This window comes from Nilaparvata lugens, chromosome 11 (genome assembly GCF_014356525.2).
Source record: "Nilaparvata lugens isolate BPH chromosome 11, ASM1435652v1, whole genome shotgun sequence".
Classification (NCBI taxonomy): Eukaryota; Metazoa; Arthropoda; class Insecta; order Hemiptera; family Delphacidae; genus Nilaparvata; species Nilaparvata lugens.
In genome coordinates this window covers 16,999,035-17,017,416 of record NC_052514.1, presented here as the reverse complement: position 1 = coordinate 17,017,416, position 18,382 = coordinate 16,999,035, and the positions used below count along the sequence as shown (strand labels likewise).

General features: G+C 33.8%; 1 protein-coding gene across 1 annotated transcript in view; it reads right to left on the bottom strand.

The window, feature by feature from the left end:
- Positions 1-18,382, bottom strand: part of LOC111057853 (apoptosis-stimulating of p53 protein 1) — a 376,427-nt gene that overhangs the window by 268,258 nt on the left and 89,787 nt on the right. The window contains exon 3 of the mRNA XM_039437713.1: positions 13,966-14,041. Coding sequence (XP_039293647.1) covers positions 13,966-13,974 — 9 coding nt within the window. The 5' untranslated portion in view covers positions 13,975-14,041. The remainder of the gene's footprint in view (positions 1-13,965; positions 14,042-18,382) is intronic.

Below are 18,382 nucleotides of genomic sequence, written 5' to 3'. Positions count from 1 at the left end.
TAAATTCAAAGAAAACTGAAATTCCCAGCTGGATCCTTACAGAGAAAATATGGCCTCACTTTTCAATGTAAAGATACAACCGAAAATCTATTACTCAAACCAAATTAATAAAATTAATAATCTATCTATCCCCAATAATATCTCAAAATTATGATTTAACAAAAGTCTAATTCCGCACGTTTTAATTGATTGAAAGTCTGTTGTCACTAAAACCCATTTTGTCACATCCGGAGTTCCTGGGACGTTCGTTTAATTTGGAAAAAGTTGTTACCTCATAGCTGTTTCTTCAAATTGAATCTAGGCTCGGTGATCGAGCTCTACACGTCCAGATGGACAGGAGACAGCATACCCCAAGCTTCTAGGACGGCCATCGATTCAGAGGCGTCTCAGCGGCTTAAAGACACACGTTCATGAACCCATGAAATGATGGATTCGTACGTTGATCCCCGTACTTACACCGCTGTTAGAATAAAAAATAAACTAGGATAATACAAATTAACTTAACTTCAGTTATATAATAAAATCAAGGCATTACCTACTTCAATCTCTTGATTAAAAGAATAGAATTTATTTGTAATAAGGGTTACGCCCTATACACAAAGCGATGAGTACATAGTATTCCATAATAGGCCTACATAGTACATAATTCACAAGTTGATTGAACAACTTTCCATATCAACTTTCGAGTATAGTTGTTTAATATCAAAAAGATCTCTTGAAAAATTATATGATATTTAGGTGATTTCTCCCTAATCAAAATCATTGAAATGATTTCAAATATGACAAATAAAGATGATAAAATTACTAATAGAATTAATCATAAAATACAGTCTCTGAAAATCTCACAATTGACAGATCTATTTTTATAAATAATAATAGCTTTCTCTTCAGAAATAATACAAGCCAAAAATATCTTAATTCCTTCTAATAGGCACTCTATATTTCTACAAAACATATACCGTTCATTTTCTTACAACATTTTTCAGTTTGAATTACCATTTCCATCTTCCATTCAAATCAAAAGGACTATTCTCAATTTTTACACTTTAATTACGTTACATTACAATAAATACTTGATGGAAGCTTTCATTGAAGATAATTTCCTTAATTATATTATAAATCTATGACGTACCTTTAGTAGCGGTTATAGGAGAAAAATCTCCATTGTGAGGTGACAATTTGATACTCTCTCTCTCTCTTCTCAATTAAAGCGACTACAGAGGCAAAAGACTAAAAATGCTGCTGGAACAAAAGGTTCCAGAGCCAAATACTAAAAAAAAGCCTAAAGCTGGCATGGCAGCCATGATTAATACAAAGTTCTGAACAGACTACATTTAGTACTGCTAATGACAGTCGACAGACGCTGAGTGAGTCCACTACGCTTTTCTCGTCTTGAGGTGGACAGCTGTGAGATCGTCCATACTAAATAGACCTAACCAACACCAACTGTGATTGGCAGTTACTATTCTCTAGAAAAATTTCCACCAATAGAAAGGGACGTTACAACTACAATTTAAGATACATTCTCCCACCAAGTGACAGCTATTTTTCCTAGGCAGCTATAAATTCCTTGCCTTATAAGGTTGTGAACCAGACTTATATTCTAGGAAAATCGTTGATCTTCCCACAACTTCTACACACACACCTATAGAGTCGACACTACACAACGCAAAAGGCGAGGTTCATGAACTAGACTGTTGCTCCAGGAAAATTGATGTTATTCCTAGGATCCTAGCTTCTACGCACACACTTACAGAGTCAACACAACACAACACAGAAAAGCAGAACAGCACAATCCATTTTTATAACAGGCTAACTTCTCAGGCTAATTTGCATAATTCTCATCGCTCACAATTGTAACAATAAATATTGCTACAATACTCCCCCTTCTTGAGTGTGGAACACCGGGTTGAGTCGTAAAAAATTTGGCAGAAAACAACATGACAGTACTCTCAGTAACACCCTGTATAAGACCAATAACGACAAAAAGGAATTATTGACCTCAAAATTTCAAATAAAATACTAATAATGAATCTCAAATTACTCAAACTTGAACTACACTCATGTGAAAGCAAAAAATTTTTTTAATGAATTCCAAAGAACTAGCCATAAACATCAGGAGGAACAAGCAAAATAACCAACTTCACAATTTTTTAACTAAGTGGACTAGCAACAAATTTCGATCTCACAAAAGTTAAGACAAATCACCATGAAGGTAATCAACTAATTTGGAATAATCAAGATATCTAAGAAAACAATGTGGACTACCTGTGAAATTTTGCAACATAAGACACCAAAAAAAATTTTGTAAAGTGAACTAGAAATTGTGCAAAACCGGCTGCCAAACTCCACATCTAGACGGGCCCTGTCTCATATGAAGCTAAACAACCAGTAATAGACATCAATCAACAGTGACAAAATAAAATCAAAATTAATAAAACGACCAAAATATTTAAAGAGACTTTCCAATCAATCCTCTGCTGTTAAGTTCATAATCAGATTATCCCATAGTTAACCTCAACAAAAAACTCAAAATAGAAACAACAAATTAAAAAAAATTATCAAATTATCACAATCATATGACCAGACCCTCATAACTCGACAAGTTGTTAAAATCGAGCAACTGACATTTGACGCATCTCACCACTGAAACAGCTGACGGCCGCCTCATGTCAAAGCAACCCTGACCTACGTATGCAACCGCTTTTCAATGTCATGAAGCCAATAACTACACAGAGTTAACTCACATGCAACGATGTTAGCAGCTTACGTATCATGATACACGTTGACCTTGATACACGTATCAACTTAGCAACAAAACTCATATCACCCATTTATACTCTCCATCTCGTTCCTTGCAATTTCGTGCAACAAAATAACGTCGGTTACAGCTGAAGATAAAGGACATCGCGAATTGTCCCACAATTACCTAGCAACACCTACGCTACAATTCTGATTTTCCCTTTTGGAAAAGACTAAGATCTTCACTGTTTCACAAACAGAGATACAACTATTCAGTACATCATTACCACTTAATTTCCGTTACTCATTACTCACTTGGGACAGCAACATTTGAGGACAATATACATACACCAGTATACCTACTATTTGTGCTCCTATCACCTTGGTACAACCACAGTATCACAACTAATGGACCTTGGCAACTCAAAAAAATAACTTACTACAATATTCTCTCAACACATCAAATTACTACTTACTATCTTCTCCTTGTATACTCATTAAACTCATTTCTCCAGCACATGAAGAAATATGACAGTACAAACGCCTAGGCCAATGATAATGATAACAGACACTGAACCATATCATAAAGAAAATTTTCCACTATCGACTAGTATATAACTGAACTAAGCTCCACCAAAAATATTTGAACAAAATTTTATACTGCCTACCACACTCAAAGAAGAACCTTCAGAAACTCAAACCTTTAATTTAAGAATTCCGGTGACAAAGACAAGCTAAAGCAAACAACATAAGCATTTTCTCAAGATTAATAAAAAAATAGTTCCATATTCTATAGTACTGAAACCTGTTCCATTTCCCGTTACATATTCCCTTTTTTTTTATCATCACAAAAGTTGTGAAAAATTGAGTTACCTAGATTTTCTTCCCGTTTCCTATTTTCTATTTTTTTTTTTTATTCAATCATTTTTCCACGTTTATGTTATATTAAAGAACTACTTTTCCTAATATTCTACCTTTTCCCGTTTCTTTCCCCTTTTAATATTAATCACTTTTGCTGCAATTATTATAGGACATGATTCTATATCCTGTCTATCTTATTCAATTATTCTTCACTTCATTATTACCCATCATAAAAGATTCCTAGAAATTCAAGGTCACCAGATACTAAACCAACCCTATAATATATTAAATCTCTCTAATTTATCCTCACAATACTGCAACAAAAAATAATCAATTATCCTATCACCAAGTAAAATTATTCTCATAATCAATTACCACCATACAATTCAAATATTATTTATTTATTTTTAATTTCCCCAATTTCTCTGTATTGAAATAAATTACTTTCCACTGTCTGCATCACCAAATTAACTATAGCAGTATACTATTTATTATTACAAAATCCCAATTAAACTTTTCTCAATTTTTCTCTCATTTATTATACTCATTTCAAATCACATTGACTTATTAATAATATAACCATTTTTCCTATTAAATAAAACTTCAGATTTTCACTACCCACATTATTTAGATAAATTTTATCCCAAGAAATTAGATAATAAATTTTGACAGTGTATTGTGGCCATTCCCAGCTATCAATCTAACGAACCTTTCAACTGAGGCTTACCCTAAAATTTCAAAAAAAAAAAAAAAAATAGAGAGGCGCAGCGAATTGTGCCGTGCTATGAATTTAGAAAGTTAATTTTGAATTTAGAATTTAGAAGCACACACAATATAACTTAAATAAAAGGGATGCTTGATAAACATACCTAGTGCTAGAGAACGGGAAACCAGAAATGACAAGAGAGACAACGAAATAGAGAGAAGGTATCAACTATATTGTCACCTCTTACAGTTAAATTCAACAATTAATAAAACAAAGAAGTTACATTATGAAAACCAAAAAAATAAATTACTAAATTTAGAAAGTTATCTCTGATATACTTAATTCGGTAATAACCTACTCTGTATGCTCTACATTTTAAAACGTTTTAGATTGAATCATAAAGGCTTAAAGGACTCTAATTTCAAAAGAGCAATTATTGAAAATTATCATAGATATGTCTCAGAGTTAATCATAAAATAACAATAAATATTTTAAGAAAAGATCCACATAAAATTCATAAAATTCTTAGAACATTAAATTTAGAACACACTTGGAAACTTTAAAACACTATCAAAACATTATCAAATATTAATGATCCACAATAATAACTATTCTGTATCTTTATATCATGAAAGCTGCAAAGACAAACATTCCTCAAGTATCACATCATGGAATACTACCTTGGAAAAAACTATTCAAAAATATATATATCATCAACACAAATTTAGAAAAGGTTAGGGTCCTTGAAACTTCATTTGATCCTTTACAACTTTAAGATGAGAATAATTTTAAAACATTAAATTTAATCAATAAGGGACATTTAAAAATTCATGTACTCATTCAACTTTAGTAGTTTAGAAGATTATAATTATTTATAAATTCAAAGAAAACTGAAATTCCCAGCTGGATCCTTACAGAGAAAATATGGCCTCACTTTTCAATGTAAAGATACAACCGAAAATCTATTACTCAAACCAAATTAATAAAAATTAATAATCTATCTATCCCCAATAATATCTCAAAATTATGATTTAACAAAAGTCTAATTCCGCACGTTTTAATTGATTGAAAGTCTGTTGTCACTAAAACCCATTTTGTCACATCCGGAGTTCCTGGGACGTTCGTTTAATTTGGAAAAAGTTGTTACCTCATAGCTGTTTCTTCAAATTGAATCTAGGCTCGGTGATCGAGCTCTACACGTCCAGATGGACAGGAGACAGCATACCCCAAGCTTCTAGGACGGCCATCGATTCAGAGGCGTCTCAGCGGCTTAAAGACACACGTTCATGAACCCATGAAATGATGGATTCGTACGTTGATCCCCGTACTTACACCGCTGTTAGAATAAAAAAATAAACTGGGATAATACAAATTAACTTAACTTCAGTTATATAATAAAATCAAGGCATTACCTACTTCAATCTCTTGATTTAAAAGAATAGAATTTATTTGTAATAAGGGTTACGCCCTATACACAAAGCGATGAGTACATAGTATTCCATAATAGGCCTACATAGTACATAATTCACAAGTTGATTGAACAACTTCCATATCAACTTTCGAGTATAGTTGTTTAATATCAAAAAGATTCTCTTGAAAATTATATGATATTTAGGTGATTTCTCCCTAATCAAAATCATTGAAATGATTTCAAATATGACAAATAAAGATGATAAAATTACTAATAGAATTAATCATAAAATACAGTCTCTGAAAATCTCACAAATTGACAGATCTATTTTTATAAATAATAATAGCTTTCTCTTCAGAAATAATACAAGCCAAAAATATCTTAATTCCTTCTAATAGGCACTCTATATTTCTACAAAACATATACCGTTCATTTTCTTACAACATTTTTCAGTTTGAATTACCATTTCCATCTTCCATTCAAATCAAAAGGACTATTCTCAATTTTTACACTTTAATTACGGTACATTACAATAAATACTTGATGGAAGCTTTCATTGAAGATAATTTCCTTAATTATATTATAAATCTATGACGTACCTTTAGTAGCGGTTATAGGAGAAAAATCTCCATTGTGAGGTGACAATTTGATACTCTCTCTCTCTCTTCTCAATTAAAGCGACTACAGAGGCAAAAGACTAAAAATGCTGCTGGAACAAAAGGTTCCAGAGCCAAATACTAAAAAAAAAGCCTAAAGCTGGCATGGCAGCCATGATTAATACAAAGTTCTGAACAGACTACATTTAGTACTGCTAATGACAGTCGACAGACGCTGAGTGAGTCCACTACGCTTTTCTCGTCTTGAGGTGGACAGCTGTGAGATCGTCCATACTAAATAGACCTAACCAACACCAACTGTGATTGGCAGTTACTATTCTCTAGAAAAATTTCCACCAATAGAAAGGGACGTTACAACTACAATTTAAGATACATTCTCCCACCAAGTGACAGCTATTTTTCCTAGGCAGCTATAAATTCCTTGCCTTATAAGGTTGTGAACCAGACTTATATTCTAGGAAAATCGTTGATCTTCCCACAACTTCTACACACACACCTATAGAGTCGACACTACACAACGCAAAAGGCGAGGTTCATGAACTAGACTGTTGCTCCAGGAAAATTGATGTTATTCCTAGGATCCTAGCTTCTACGCACACACTTACAGAGTCAACACAACACAACACAGAAAAGCAGAACAGCACAATCCATTTTTATAACAGGCTAACTTCTCAGGCTAATTTGCATAATTCTCATCGCTCACAATTGTAACAATAAATATTGCTACAAGTAATAGATAAAGAAGTTAGGTAGATGGAATGCAGGAGACAATGGAGGAGATAATTGGAAAAAGTGGGAAAGAGTAGGAAAATAGTAGGAGAAGATTTAATAGTGAGTAGGTTTGTGATTTTGTATTCAACATTTTTTAAATAAGTGCAATATTTCTTAAGTTTTTAATTTATTGTGATACATTCTGTGATTGATTTAGAGTATTACGTCAACCTTCAAAATTCAAAATTTTCAAATAATGAAGGAAAACAGCAAAGATTACAAAGAGGAAGGAGACAGAATGAAGAAAAATCTCTTAAACAACGAAAATCATTAAAAGGGAGAACAAATGGATAAGGTAAGAATGAAGAAGATAAAGGTCGTTTTTGAGTCAAAGATAGAGTAGGAAAAGGAAAATGGATCGGTAAGATGTTTGAGAAAAGACAAAGACAAAATATGCCAGAGGTGGAAAACTGCATCGTTAAGCAAGTGCAATCTGTCATTGGTCTCTGGCTGAATTCAACTGATGTCACCGAGATTCCTACAGGGGGAAGATTTATTCTCCTAAATATTATTCATTAGTGTTGACAGCAGACGGTATGACAACTCTCGTTTCTCAGTTCTCTTATTTATTTATTTACAATGCAAATGACACTAATGTAATAACATTGAAAGATAAAATGATAAGGTAGTCCTTGTGCTATTTTTCTTCCAATTTATAGGTGACAAAGACCAAGATAAGGTTAGAATTTCACGTGTACAATTTTTATAAAGTTTTGGTCCAAAATAAACATTAAAACTATAAATTTTGAATTTAGATGGCTTAAATTGATAAATTAATTAGAAATATTCCACTCAATTACCTTACTATTCTGTGGAATGGGAAGATGGAACCAATACACTGGAAAATATGAAACAAAAAGTAGTCTTCCAGTTGACTAATTTATTAAATTATGAAGAAAATAAGGTTTGTTGTGCAATATTCGTTATTTTCGATAGAATGATACGCGAAATAGCAGCCTCACTAACTTACTATGCCTCTGAGTTCTGTTCAAGTATTTTTAAAGGTATTTGAAATATCCAAGATGTAGAGGAATTCATAATGATCAAATAACCAAAACATTGGGTTATCTCTATCTTCTCCGTTTTAATATTTTTCATTCATTAACAAAATTGAAAACCATTTCTGTGAGTGGGAGAGTGAAAATTAAAATGATTGAAAACTCTTTTTAATATGAGTGAATTATTTAATTCATATACATGGAATGAAGTGATATCAAAAACAAATGAAGTGTTAAAGCCAGTAAAGCTGCGTTTACACCAAAGTTATTGACAAAATGTTAATAAATTAATCTTTTAAGATTTTATTACATTAAACATAACTTAACATACACATGATGAACATATGTGTTTGTCAAGTTCCGTACAATCTAATAGAATGTATAAGGATTAAGTTATTAACATTTTGTCAATAACTTTTGGTGTAAACGCAGCTTTACAAACACATTAATTTTTGGTTATTCGATTCTTTGCACAAACATCATCTGTCAAACGTCCAAAAATCGATGTGTGTCTAAACTGGCTTAGCATTACTATATATGATTAAAATAAAATAGGAGTATTGTGGAGTACTCTGATCAAGAATTATTCATACATATTAGGCTATAGTAGCCTATAGGAGTATTCTAACTAGAAGTTCTTTGTTGTGAACAATAGAACTCAGTGGCAACTTTCGTGAATCAGTGGGTGAACTTTTCTGTCGGTGACTACCAACAACCTCCAACTGTGGAAAAATAGTAATTTATTCTTCATACCTATGATTCATGCATTAATTGTCGAATTTACTAAAAAAAGTCAACTTTGTGATGACACCTTTGCGCCCATCAACACAACCCAGGAAGTCGATGTTATCAATTATCGATTAATCGAGTCAAGTCGATAACAGCTGGCATCAGATTGATCAATCACAAACAATGATAGGGAGCTTCCTGTCATCAATCGCAAACAATGATAGGGAGCTTCCTGTCGTCAATGCCTGCGCTATCAATCTCAAAGCCACAGACTGAACTTGGATAGTCAAGCCTCCCCAGGCCAGACCAATACGGGGTAACACCCCTGGCAATAATTCATCCGCTTAACCTGGCAATGTCAAGAGCAACTGGATTTTCCAATTTGGATTATTAGGGCTGCCATTTCAAACGTCTCTGATTCGAACATTTTTATACATACTATCTTCATGTGACATTTTGTTCTGTGAAGATTGCAACAAAATCTATCAGTGTTCCCACACTTCGATTCCTATTGATAAACGAATATTTGAATTTGTTTGGAACCAATTTTATCAGTTATCAGTTAAATTTAAATTTGTTTGGAACCGATTTTATTAGTTATCAGTTAAATTTCAATTTGTTTGCAACCGATTTTATCAGTTATCAGTTAAATTTGAATTTGTTTGGAACCGATTTTATTGGTTATCAATTAAATTTGAATTTTTGAAACTGGCATTACTCAAGAAATTATGTTAATTATTCTAATTAATCTGAGAACCAATTCTGAAAAGAGATAGATGAGAGCTGAAAAAGTAGTCTTGCACATTCATCAAACTCCAATTTTCATGGAAGCTAGTGTTATTTTTCCATAAGTGGAATAATTTGGGTTAGGTGTATCACCACACTGCAACTGAAGTGCTTTGGCGCGTGTGAGGCTATATGCATAATCCATACCGCTAATTGAGGCGTATCCCTAGGTCTGTTTCGGAGAACAGTTGAGAACTGCCTAATTATTCAGCCCTTCACGGATGATGCTAAATGTCCGTCCGCTGTTCATAACCTACTCACTGAATTATTCTACTGGTCGTAATGGACGGTAAGATCTTCCAGATATATAAACTCACGCTTATCACTTTGGTGGGTCAGTATTCTGCAGTGGTATTGTGGTTTCATGTGGTTGCTCTGTGGTTGATGTAAGTGACCACATATCCAGGGTGGTTGATGACCATTTTAGGGTACTTCCGATGTATAATTACAATTAATAATTAAAATTCTACCACCTACGCACATGTCCCAGGCTCAAATGACGAGAACATAGTCTATCCCTCTGTTATTTCTTTCCCAGATGCACCTACACAACTCTACATTGAGTTGAGATTTTTCCTAGTTCTCATGATAGCATTTCTCAAAAATCTCCCTGATTTCTAGAGCTTCCAATCTCCATATTTATTCGATGGATCTATTTGAGTTGGATCTATATCAAATCAAATCAATTTATTTTCCATTTCTACAATATATACAGAGCATGAAATTACCATAGTCACTGAAACATTTACCATATAACTAAAAAATCACAATCATACCCTGAAGAACATTACAAAAAATCAAATATACATGGAAAATAATCCCAAAGGTTACAAAAAACTGTTTGTGCAGAAAAAAACTACTTAGAATAAAAAAGAAGTGTTACAGCTTACAAAACAAATTGTGAAAGAGTAAAAAAAAACTAAAAAGACAAGAAAAAAATTGAATAGATTTCAGTTCCCTGAAAAACAGAAATTAAACTTTAATTTAAACACTGCTTGAAACACTACTACAGTTGTTAATAGTATGAAGTGCTCACTCAGTTCAAGTATGACACTATAAAGCGTTGAGAGCAAAGTGTATCTTAAAGGTGCGAACAGAACAAGTAAGTCACTGTGAAGATATTTGCCACAGAACGCTGTGCAATGATAAATTGAGAACATTAAATAATAAATGATAATAACATTTGAAGTTATTGATATAGATCTAATATTTATAGTCCTAGGTATAGAAGAACGCTAGCGAGCTGAAACCCACATATCGACTAATCGACCTGACTGTTCTGTTTTTACACAAGTATAATGTGGAACTTTTTACGAGAACGAATGCAGTTAACATTCTCTATAATTTATGAGAAACTTTTATCAATATTAGATGAATCCTGGAGATTTTATCCACGTTTTCACTCAACGATGTGAGCTATACTCACTCACTCAGTGTATAAACTTCAATGAAGAGCCTCTATTAAAAATAACTACTTTAAATTCTACCATCCATACAAACTAGTGGCCAACTTCATCTGAGCTCTATTATCAACTTTTGTTTTGAAAACAAGTAATGTAGTGATGGTTTGATTATGCAGCTGTATTGTTCAAAACTTTCCCTCTTGAAGTTCATGGAAAATTGGTTGTTAATTATGATTTCCAGGAAATTAGTTCTCAAACTGAGCTACCACAGAGTTAATTATTCAATTAATTCCACTAATACTGTTGAAATGCTGAGGTTTGTTGAGCTGAGTAGCAACGTATTGGTAAAAACTGTAAAAACAAACTCTGAGTTTGTTGATTGAGCTCTTACTGAAATAACATCAATAAACAGGGAAAAAGAGCAGAAAACATCTAACATAGGTAAGATGGAAGGTAAGAAGGGTCTGATGATTTAGGATAATATCGTAGGCGAGGTACTTTCTCTAAGAGGTAAATTAGTTCCGTGATGCACAAAGCATTTTCCCTCAAACTCCACTGATATATATTCGAAACAATCAATCTGAACTTTAGTTTTTCATTTGAAGGATGAGGATAATTTTGATTCTCTGCTTCAACATAATCACAATTCTACAATTACTGACCGACTAAAGCAGTGGTTCTCAATCTTTTCACTTCGCGCCCCCTGCATAATTCAGCTGTAAGCCGGGGCCCCCAACATCTATGAGCATATAACAAATTCTATACAAACAATTATAAATTTATTCTAATTCATAATTCATAGTTGCTACTTTTGTTTCTCATAGCAATTAACAATAAAATGAGTTTCAGTGTGAAGGATGAGCTTGTTTTTTTCGCACAGAGTTTGTTAAAAAAGAGATGTCAGCTCTGATTACGCTACTCTAAGTTCCTAGGTCACATCCAGTCTTGATGAAAATTTACTTTTCATGACAGCTAGAGAAGAAAACCCAGTTTCACACGAATAAGTTGTCGCAAATGAAGTCAATATTTTCAATGTCTTTTCACTCAAAAATGGGTGTCTTGTGCACACCAATCCAGAAGGATGTGAGAGAATATTCTTCAAACTTTACTTTAAGCGCATAGTCACCTTGGAGATCAATGAGGTTTTCTTTTTCTATAATGTTGAGGGAGCTCTTATTGATTGAGAATTTGAATGGGTTTTGAATCTATGCCAAACCATTCAAGTTCTCATTGAAATATTTATAAGTAGAATTTGAAAAGAAAATTTTAAAAATTTAAATAATTTACTTCTAAAATAATTACTATTAGCAATCTTTCCACCAAGCTTTGCGCCCCCCCCCCTGAACATTCATCGCGCCTCCCTTGGGGGTCGCGCCCCACACTTCGAGAACCACTGGACTAGGGGACTGACTGATGGAGTTACTAAGGAGGTTACTTCTAGTCTCTAACTTAAAGAATGAAGTTTAGTAGGTCGATTATTCAACTATTCATGGATACAATATTCAATTATTCTATCTGAACTATCTTATTTTGTTTTTTTTCTAGTCCCTCCCAAGGAAAATAAGAAATCTTATATTTTGTTACAAGCTGGATTGGTGCTAAGAGTAGCTGACTCGAAAAATCGTCTGTCTATTTTTGTGATTCAAACATTTATTTTGTGAGTTTTGATTTATTAGTGAGTGAAATTCTTGAAAGTCTATAGATTGTTCATGCCATTGAGTGAATAGTTTTGAGTGGAATGAGACGGAACTCCAATCTAACTACTAATATTCACGTCCAAATTTACAAGAAATTACTGAAATAGGCTGTCAAAATGGAGTATTTTGACAAATATTACAGGAGGTAAAATACGACTTTCCTAAACAATAAAAATATTTTCCATTCCTGTCTTTTACACTAACAATTGTTCTTTGTCCCTTTCTTATTTTATGAAAAATTGAGGGAGATATCAAGATCTCAAAGATGACTTTATAACAAGATAGCTGTCAAGTTTGCAATGATGATCAACCGGGAACATTATAATCCTCGATATTAATGCATGTCACTTCAGTCTCTAACTTCTCGAGTCAAACGTCATGTCTGCAGCCTTCAGCATATCTATATCAAAGTTAGATTGATCTGCCAGATTTGGTCTACGTGATTAGCATATGGGTTTGGTGAAGAGTGTGTAGGTACGTGTTTGTGGGATGCTCAGAACACCACTGGAATCATCTCGACATCAGTAGATAATGAGGATCCATTTCAACTATGCCACAAACCTGTAAAAGCCCATCATCACGTAAACTAGATGAACGCTCAATGCTGCTGAATTGCAAAATCCACGTCACTGAGTGCTCGTTCCTGCTTTATCTCTTCTCTAACTTTCTCTCCCTCTCTTCCTCTCTCACACCTACACTCTCTCTCAACTCTCTCTATCACACACTTTGAATCTGTCACACTCTCCCTCACACTTTGAATCTCTTTCTCACTCACCTTTTTTCTCGAACACCACCTCTCTCAGTCCACTCTATCCTTTAACCTCTCTGTCTCTGCTTTAAACTATCGCAGTCCCTCACATGCGAGCAACTAATTTTTAACGATGGTGTGAATAATAACTGAGGCTCTAAACGGGATGGCCGAAAAGCTGTTTGTTATTTTGAAGTACTTTTTGTCACCAGCATCAGTCCACTGTTTATGACTACATTAATGCAGTGTTGGATAATGGAGTATGCCTCATAATCAAAGAGTGTGAAAAGACTGGTGATAGTTTCAGAAAGATTGTTCATTATTCATTCAATCAGATTTAATATAATTTACAGAATGTTAACACAGTGTTTTAGAGCTTACATAGTTTATATAGACTTCACAGTTAGAGTTTGCATAGTTCATATAGAAGTATTGTAATAGTATTGAAAAGGATTAATCAATGAGTAGTATTGTAAATATTCTAAAAATGACTTACCGGCACCATAGCTGCTTTGAAAGCAGCAATAATCCGATCTCATGGCCTCACTTCCTGTTACTAATCCAGTCACGACCTGAAAAAAGTTAATTTTTGAATTTCTACATTTAAAATTTTTATATTAACCTGAGAAGATTTTAATTGGATGTGGCGATGGAATTGTATGCTGTTGAGGAATATTACAAAATACAAATCACTTATCATTCTTCTCCATCAAAGTCATATTAGAAATTGACAATTTATAGGAAAGTATTATTGAAATTTATATGCTTCGATGGAATAAAATGTAGAGCTTTGAACTCATGCGATGAGACGTTGTGGTTGTCGTTGGAATAATTATGGGAAAACTACATGAAAATCACTTCGAAAAAATTATATTCAGCTTTGAATCTTGGGATGTCAATAAGAATGTGAATGTAAGATCAATGGTGGAGTTTGGATTATTCAAGAGACAGGAACTTGGAGATTTCAGATTGAGGAGACTTCCTTTCTAGGAATTAATAGCGATCTTCTATCGTAGTTAAAAGCATTTGAAATATTATACATGTTGAAATGTGAATTCAGATAGATTTATGGAATTGTGATATTGTAACTGTAGGCATATATACATTGGAAGAATACTACATAGGAAAGAAGACAAAAAATAATCATATTAAAAATTAGATGGCAAATTCATGAAAATATGATTTTGTGATGGTAGGCCTATGAATGTTAAAAGAGGATTAGTAATGTACCAGTGATAGGAATCGATCATTCATTATTCTTTGGGGAAACTTGAAGACTTTCATCAGCAAAATGAAAATTACTATTCAACGAAAATCCTAAAATGGATTTTAATTCCATCTGTAAAAATGAAAATTTTTGGAGCTGTTATTTCCCAAAGATCCATTGAAATATAATATTATGATTGCATTATTGTTCTGAAGAACTTGAAACTTTCCTCAACAAAAATATTCAGCTCTTAATTTGCATATGAGGCTGGAATAGTGATGTACCACCCGGCATCTCCAAGTCAAGAAAGAGAGACAGCTTGATTAATGAGAACAATAAACATGAGGTTTGTGAGTGGAAACCGAATTGCAGGATGCCGGTAGAATGGCACGCTGAGACATTCAGTCAGCAGTGGCATCTCCGAATTCAGATGCAGATGCAGATGGCAAACGAAGAATGAATGACGCTGAGAAGCTGATATCATCTGACGCTCGTCTCTTCAGTCAGCCGATTGCAGAGAGGTTTGCAACGGAGGGGCGCGTAAATTTGATTTTAATGAGAAATTCTACTCGAAATTGAGCCGCGCTCTAAGCGACTTGGTGGATACAATCGGTGGTTGTGAGGGGCGGAGGGAACAGGACAACGTTCAGCTTTCATCACCATCCCTCCTTCTCCCACCCCGTCATCACTGAAACCCTTCTCTCCCTCTGACTTTCAAATTGAAATCTTCAAGACTGTCTCCGTTGTCAGCAAACCCCATCTAAATGCCCGAGCCCCCGTCTCAGCATTTACGGAGAAACCACCGACTGATTTGCAGTAGCTTAGACGTTTTAAAACGAAACACTCGCGTTTAAGGATTTGCGCTTCTTTATTATGCCTCGAGATGTGTTTATCTGAATGAAAAATCTGGCTTCGAGATCTAGACTACTTTAGAATAAAGCAGGGATGGGAAACTATCCCAGTATCAATTTGAAAACGTCTCCGATTAATGGCAATTGAATTCGACTTATTGTCGAATTAGTCAGAGAAAGATTATAAGATGGTTTTATTCTACGGTCAGAATTTCAGATGTAGTGACGAGTACATACCTTATGGGGCTGCAACCATTACTCTAAATTCTCAGATCAATTCTGGAATTCATTTGTCACTCATATACATCTATTTCTTGGGAAAGCTTGCTACCATAAACTCCGCACTAAAGAATTTCAATCAACGCAAATGCACACAGCAACAGACGGACGTATGCAGACCAGTGAGTATAGAATGTAATATTACATTCAAATGATGTAGACAAAGAGAGGAATTTCCCTTGAATGTTGTTACAGAGATCCGTCTGTGTGCATAAGTCTGCTCACGTCTACATGCAGATATCATTCATTCGTCTACTATACAAAACATGATAATCGTGATATAATTTTGACATGGAGGAAGAACTATGCTGATCCTTTACCGTTTATCTAAATTTTGGTGAGAAGTTAATGTTAATGTTGTCCAAAGTATTATTACATTATTAAATTACACATAACTGCTTCGCCAACTTACTTTTCGGTCAAGGAATTGAAAAATTTTGAAAGATGACGTTAGGAATAGAATATATTAATGTACTAAAGAAAAAAATAAAGAGAAAGTTGAGAAATATCGCACTTATTTAGAAAATTTGAAGACACAATCTCAAGCCTACTATTAGTGTTACAGTTGAAAATTATGGTTTACATGGAGACATTCAATTTTCTCCACGCCTGTCTGTGGCTGTTTGCGTTTGCGATGAGTGTTGTTGATTAATATTTTGAGGAGTTAGTATTGTGTCAAGAGTGTTATGTTGTATCAAGCTCCACACAAAGTTGTTGCTTCTGTAACCCAGCAGCCCACCCGCGAATTGCAACATGCAAATTCTACGGAAACCTTAGAAACAAATCTCACTCACTGGCGACCAGATGCTGTCCCCGAAATAAAGTTAGCGGCAACCGGGACGAGTTTGAATATGCATCAGCGGTCATTCATATTAATGGACAAGTTACTGAGCACTGTACTGGCCAAGGGACGAATCCTACAAGCGGCCAGACCAAAGTGAGGACCAATCCTGGATCTTGTTACAAGGTGGCGACAAATCTGTCTCAGCCTGAATCAGCAAGTAATGGCTGTGTGGTTCGGTAAGCGGGCAAACTCCTAATTCGAATGTCCTCAATTCAGGTTTGGAGTTGATGCTGAGGCTAAGTTTTGCATAGATCCTATTCGGAGACTGTGATAGTTGTCTTTGATTCAAGTTTTCTTGTCAATTTGAGTCTATCAGAGATGAGATTATAGTTGATTGAAATTAAAAAATTGATATTTTTTCCTTAAAGATTCACTATATTTCCTATAGTAATTCACTTTAATGAATTTGAGTTCCAATACCTTAGAACTTGTATCTAAGCTCTTTGAAGATACAAAAATGGTTTGACGAAATCGAAGCTTGGAAATGAGGAGCTCGAAATTGGAGAGAGGTCCCCTCTTTCACTTGAACCACGGAAATGTAGGATACTAGTGGAGTGCTTTTTGTTAATTATTAAGGATTCAGGCTCTATCATGGAAATTTTATGTTTATTTGATTAATGTCTAAGAAAGATATTAGATAAGACTCATTAATTTATGCACATTACTTATGACGATGTGTTTTGACACCATAAAATAATTTTGAAGAAACCAACTATCTTTAACAGAATTGTGAAACTGAAAGAACAGTTAGCCTAGTCAAGGTAACACTCTAATAAAATCGATTCTTCTTCATGATAAGGAGCAGTCGTACTATCTATAAAGCGATAAGAGAACCATGAAAATTATAACTATGCATTAATGAGAATTCTTTGGCAGAAATAAAATCATAAAGCGACTTAGTTTATTTATTGGCAGATTATAAAAAAAGAAATCACTCGTACAATTTGAGGTTAGAATCCATTGTTTTGATTTAATACGTCATTCGATCTTAGATCAGTCGACAATTTATTGATTTATTATGCGAGCAAATCAGCTGATTGATCACTTGACTATTATGAATTATATTATATTCTACTCGGATAATTAGTAAATATTATATGTTAAAGAAAGGTTTATGTAATGGAAAAACAACGATTATTATGTTATTCAAACATTTATTGAAATCTAAAAAGTATGAAAAATCAAGAGTGTACAAAGCTCACATAAAAAAGTAAATGTATTTATTGTTATATTATCATATATTCAGATTTATTTATTTGGAATGCTCACAGGCTATTATATAAGTTATTTATGTATAATCTTATTTATTCTGTGTATAACAAAAGTTGAGGAAACCCTGAATCTTAAGTAACCAATCACATTACGTCTTACAAAGAATAGAAAGCCAATCAGAGGAAGGCTTACAAATTGTTAGAGGAAGAGATGAGAATTTTTCTAAGAAATGCTCTCTCTGGCTTGTGATTTCGACCTATACGGCAGCACATGGAGATAGGGTCTCTTTTAAATTAATTTTAAAAGCATCAAGCCAGTCCCTTTTTTAAATGTCAAGTATTTGTAATTAGTGTTTGATTATTTGTGAACTCAGTGTTTGTTTAAGAGTTCTTAATTGTACATTATTCCCGCCTAGATATATACTTAATACTGACAGAGATTTACACGCAATCTGGACTATACACAAGCCCAGCGGAGTCGAAAGGATTCGACTAATTAATTATTGGAGATAATTAATTAT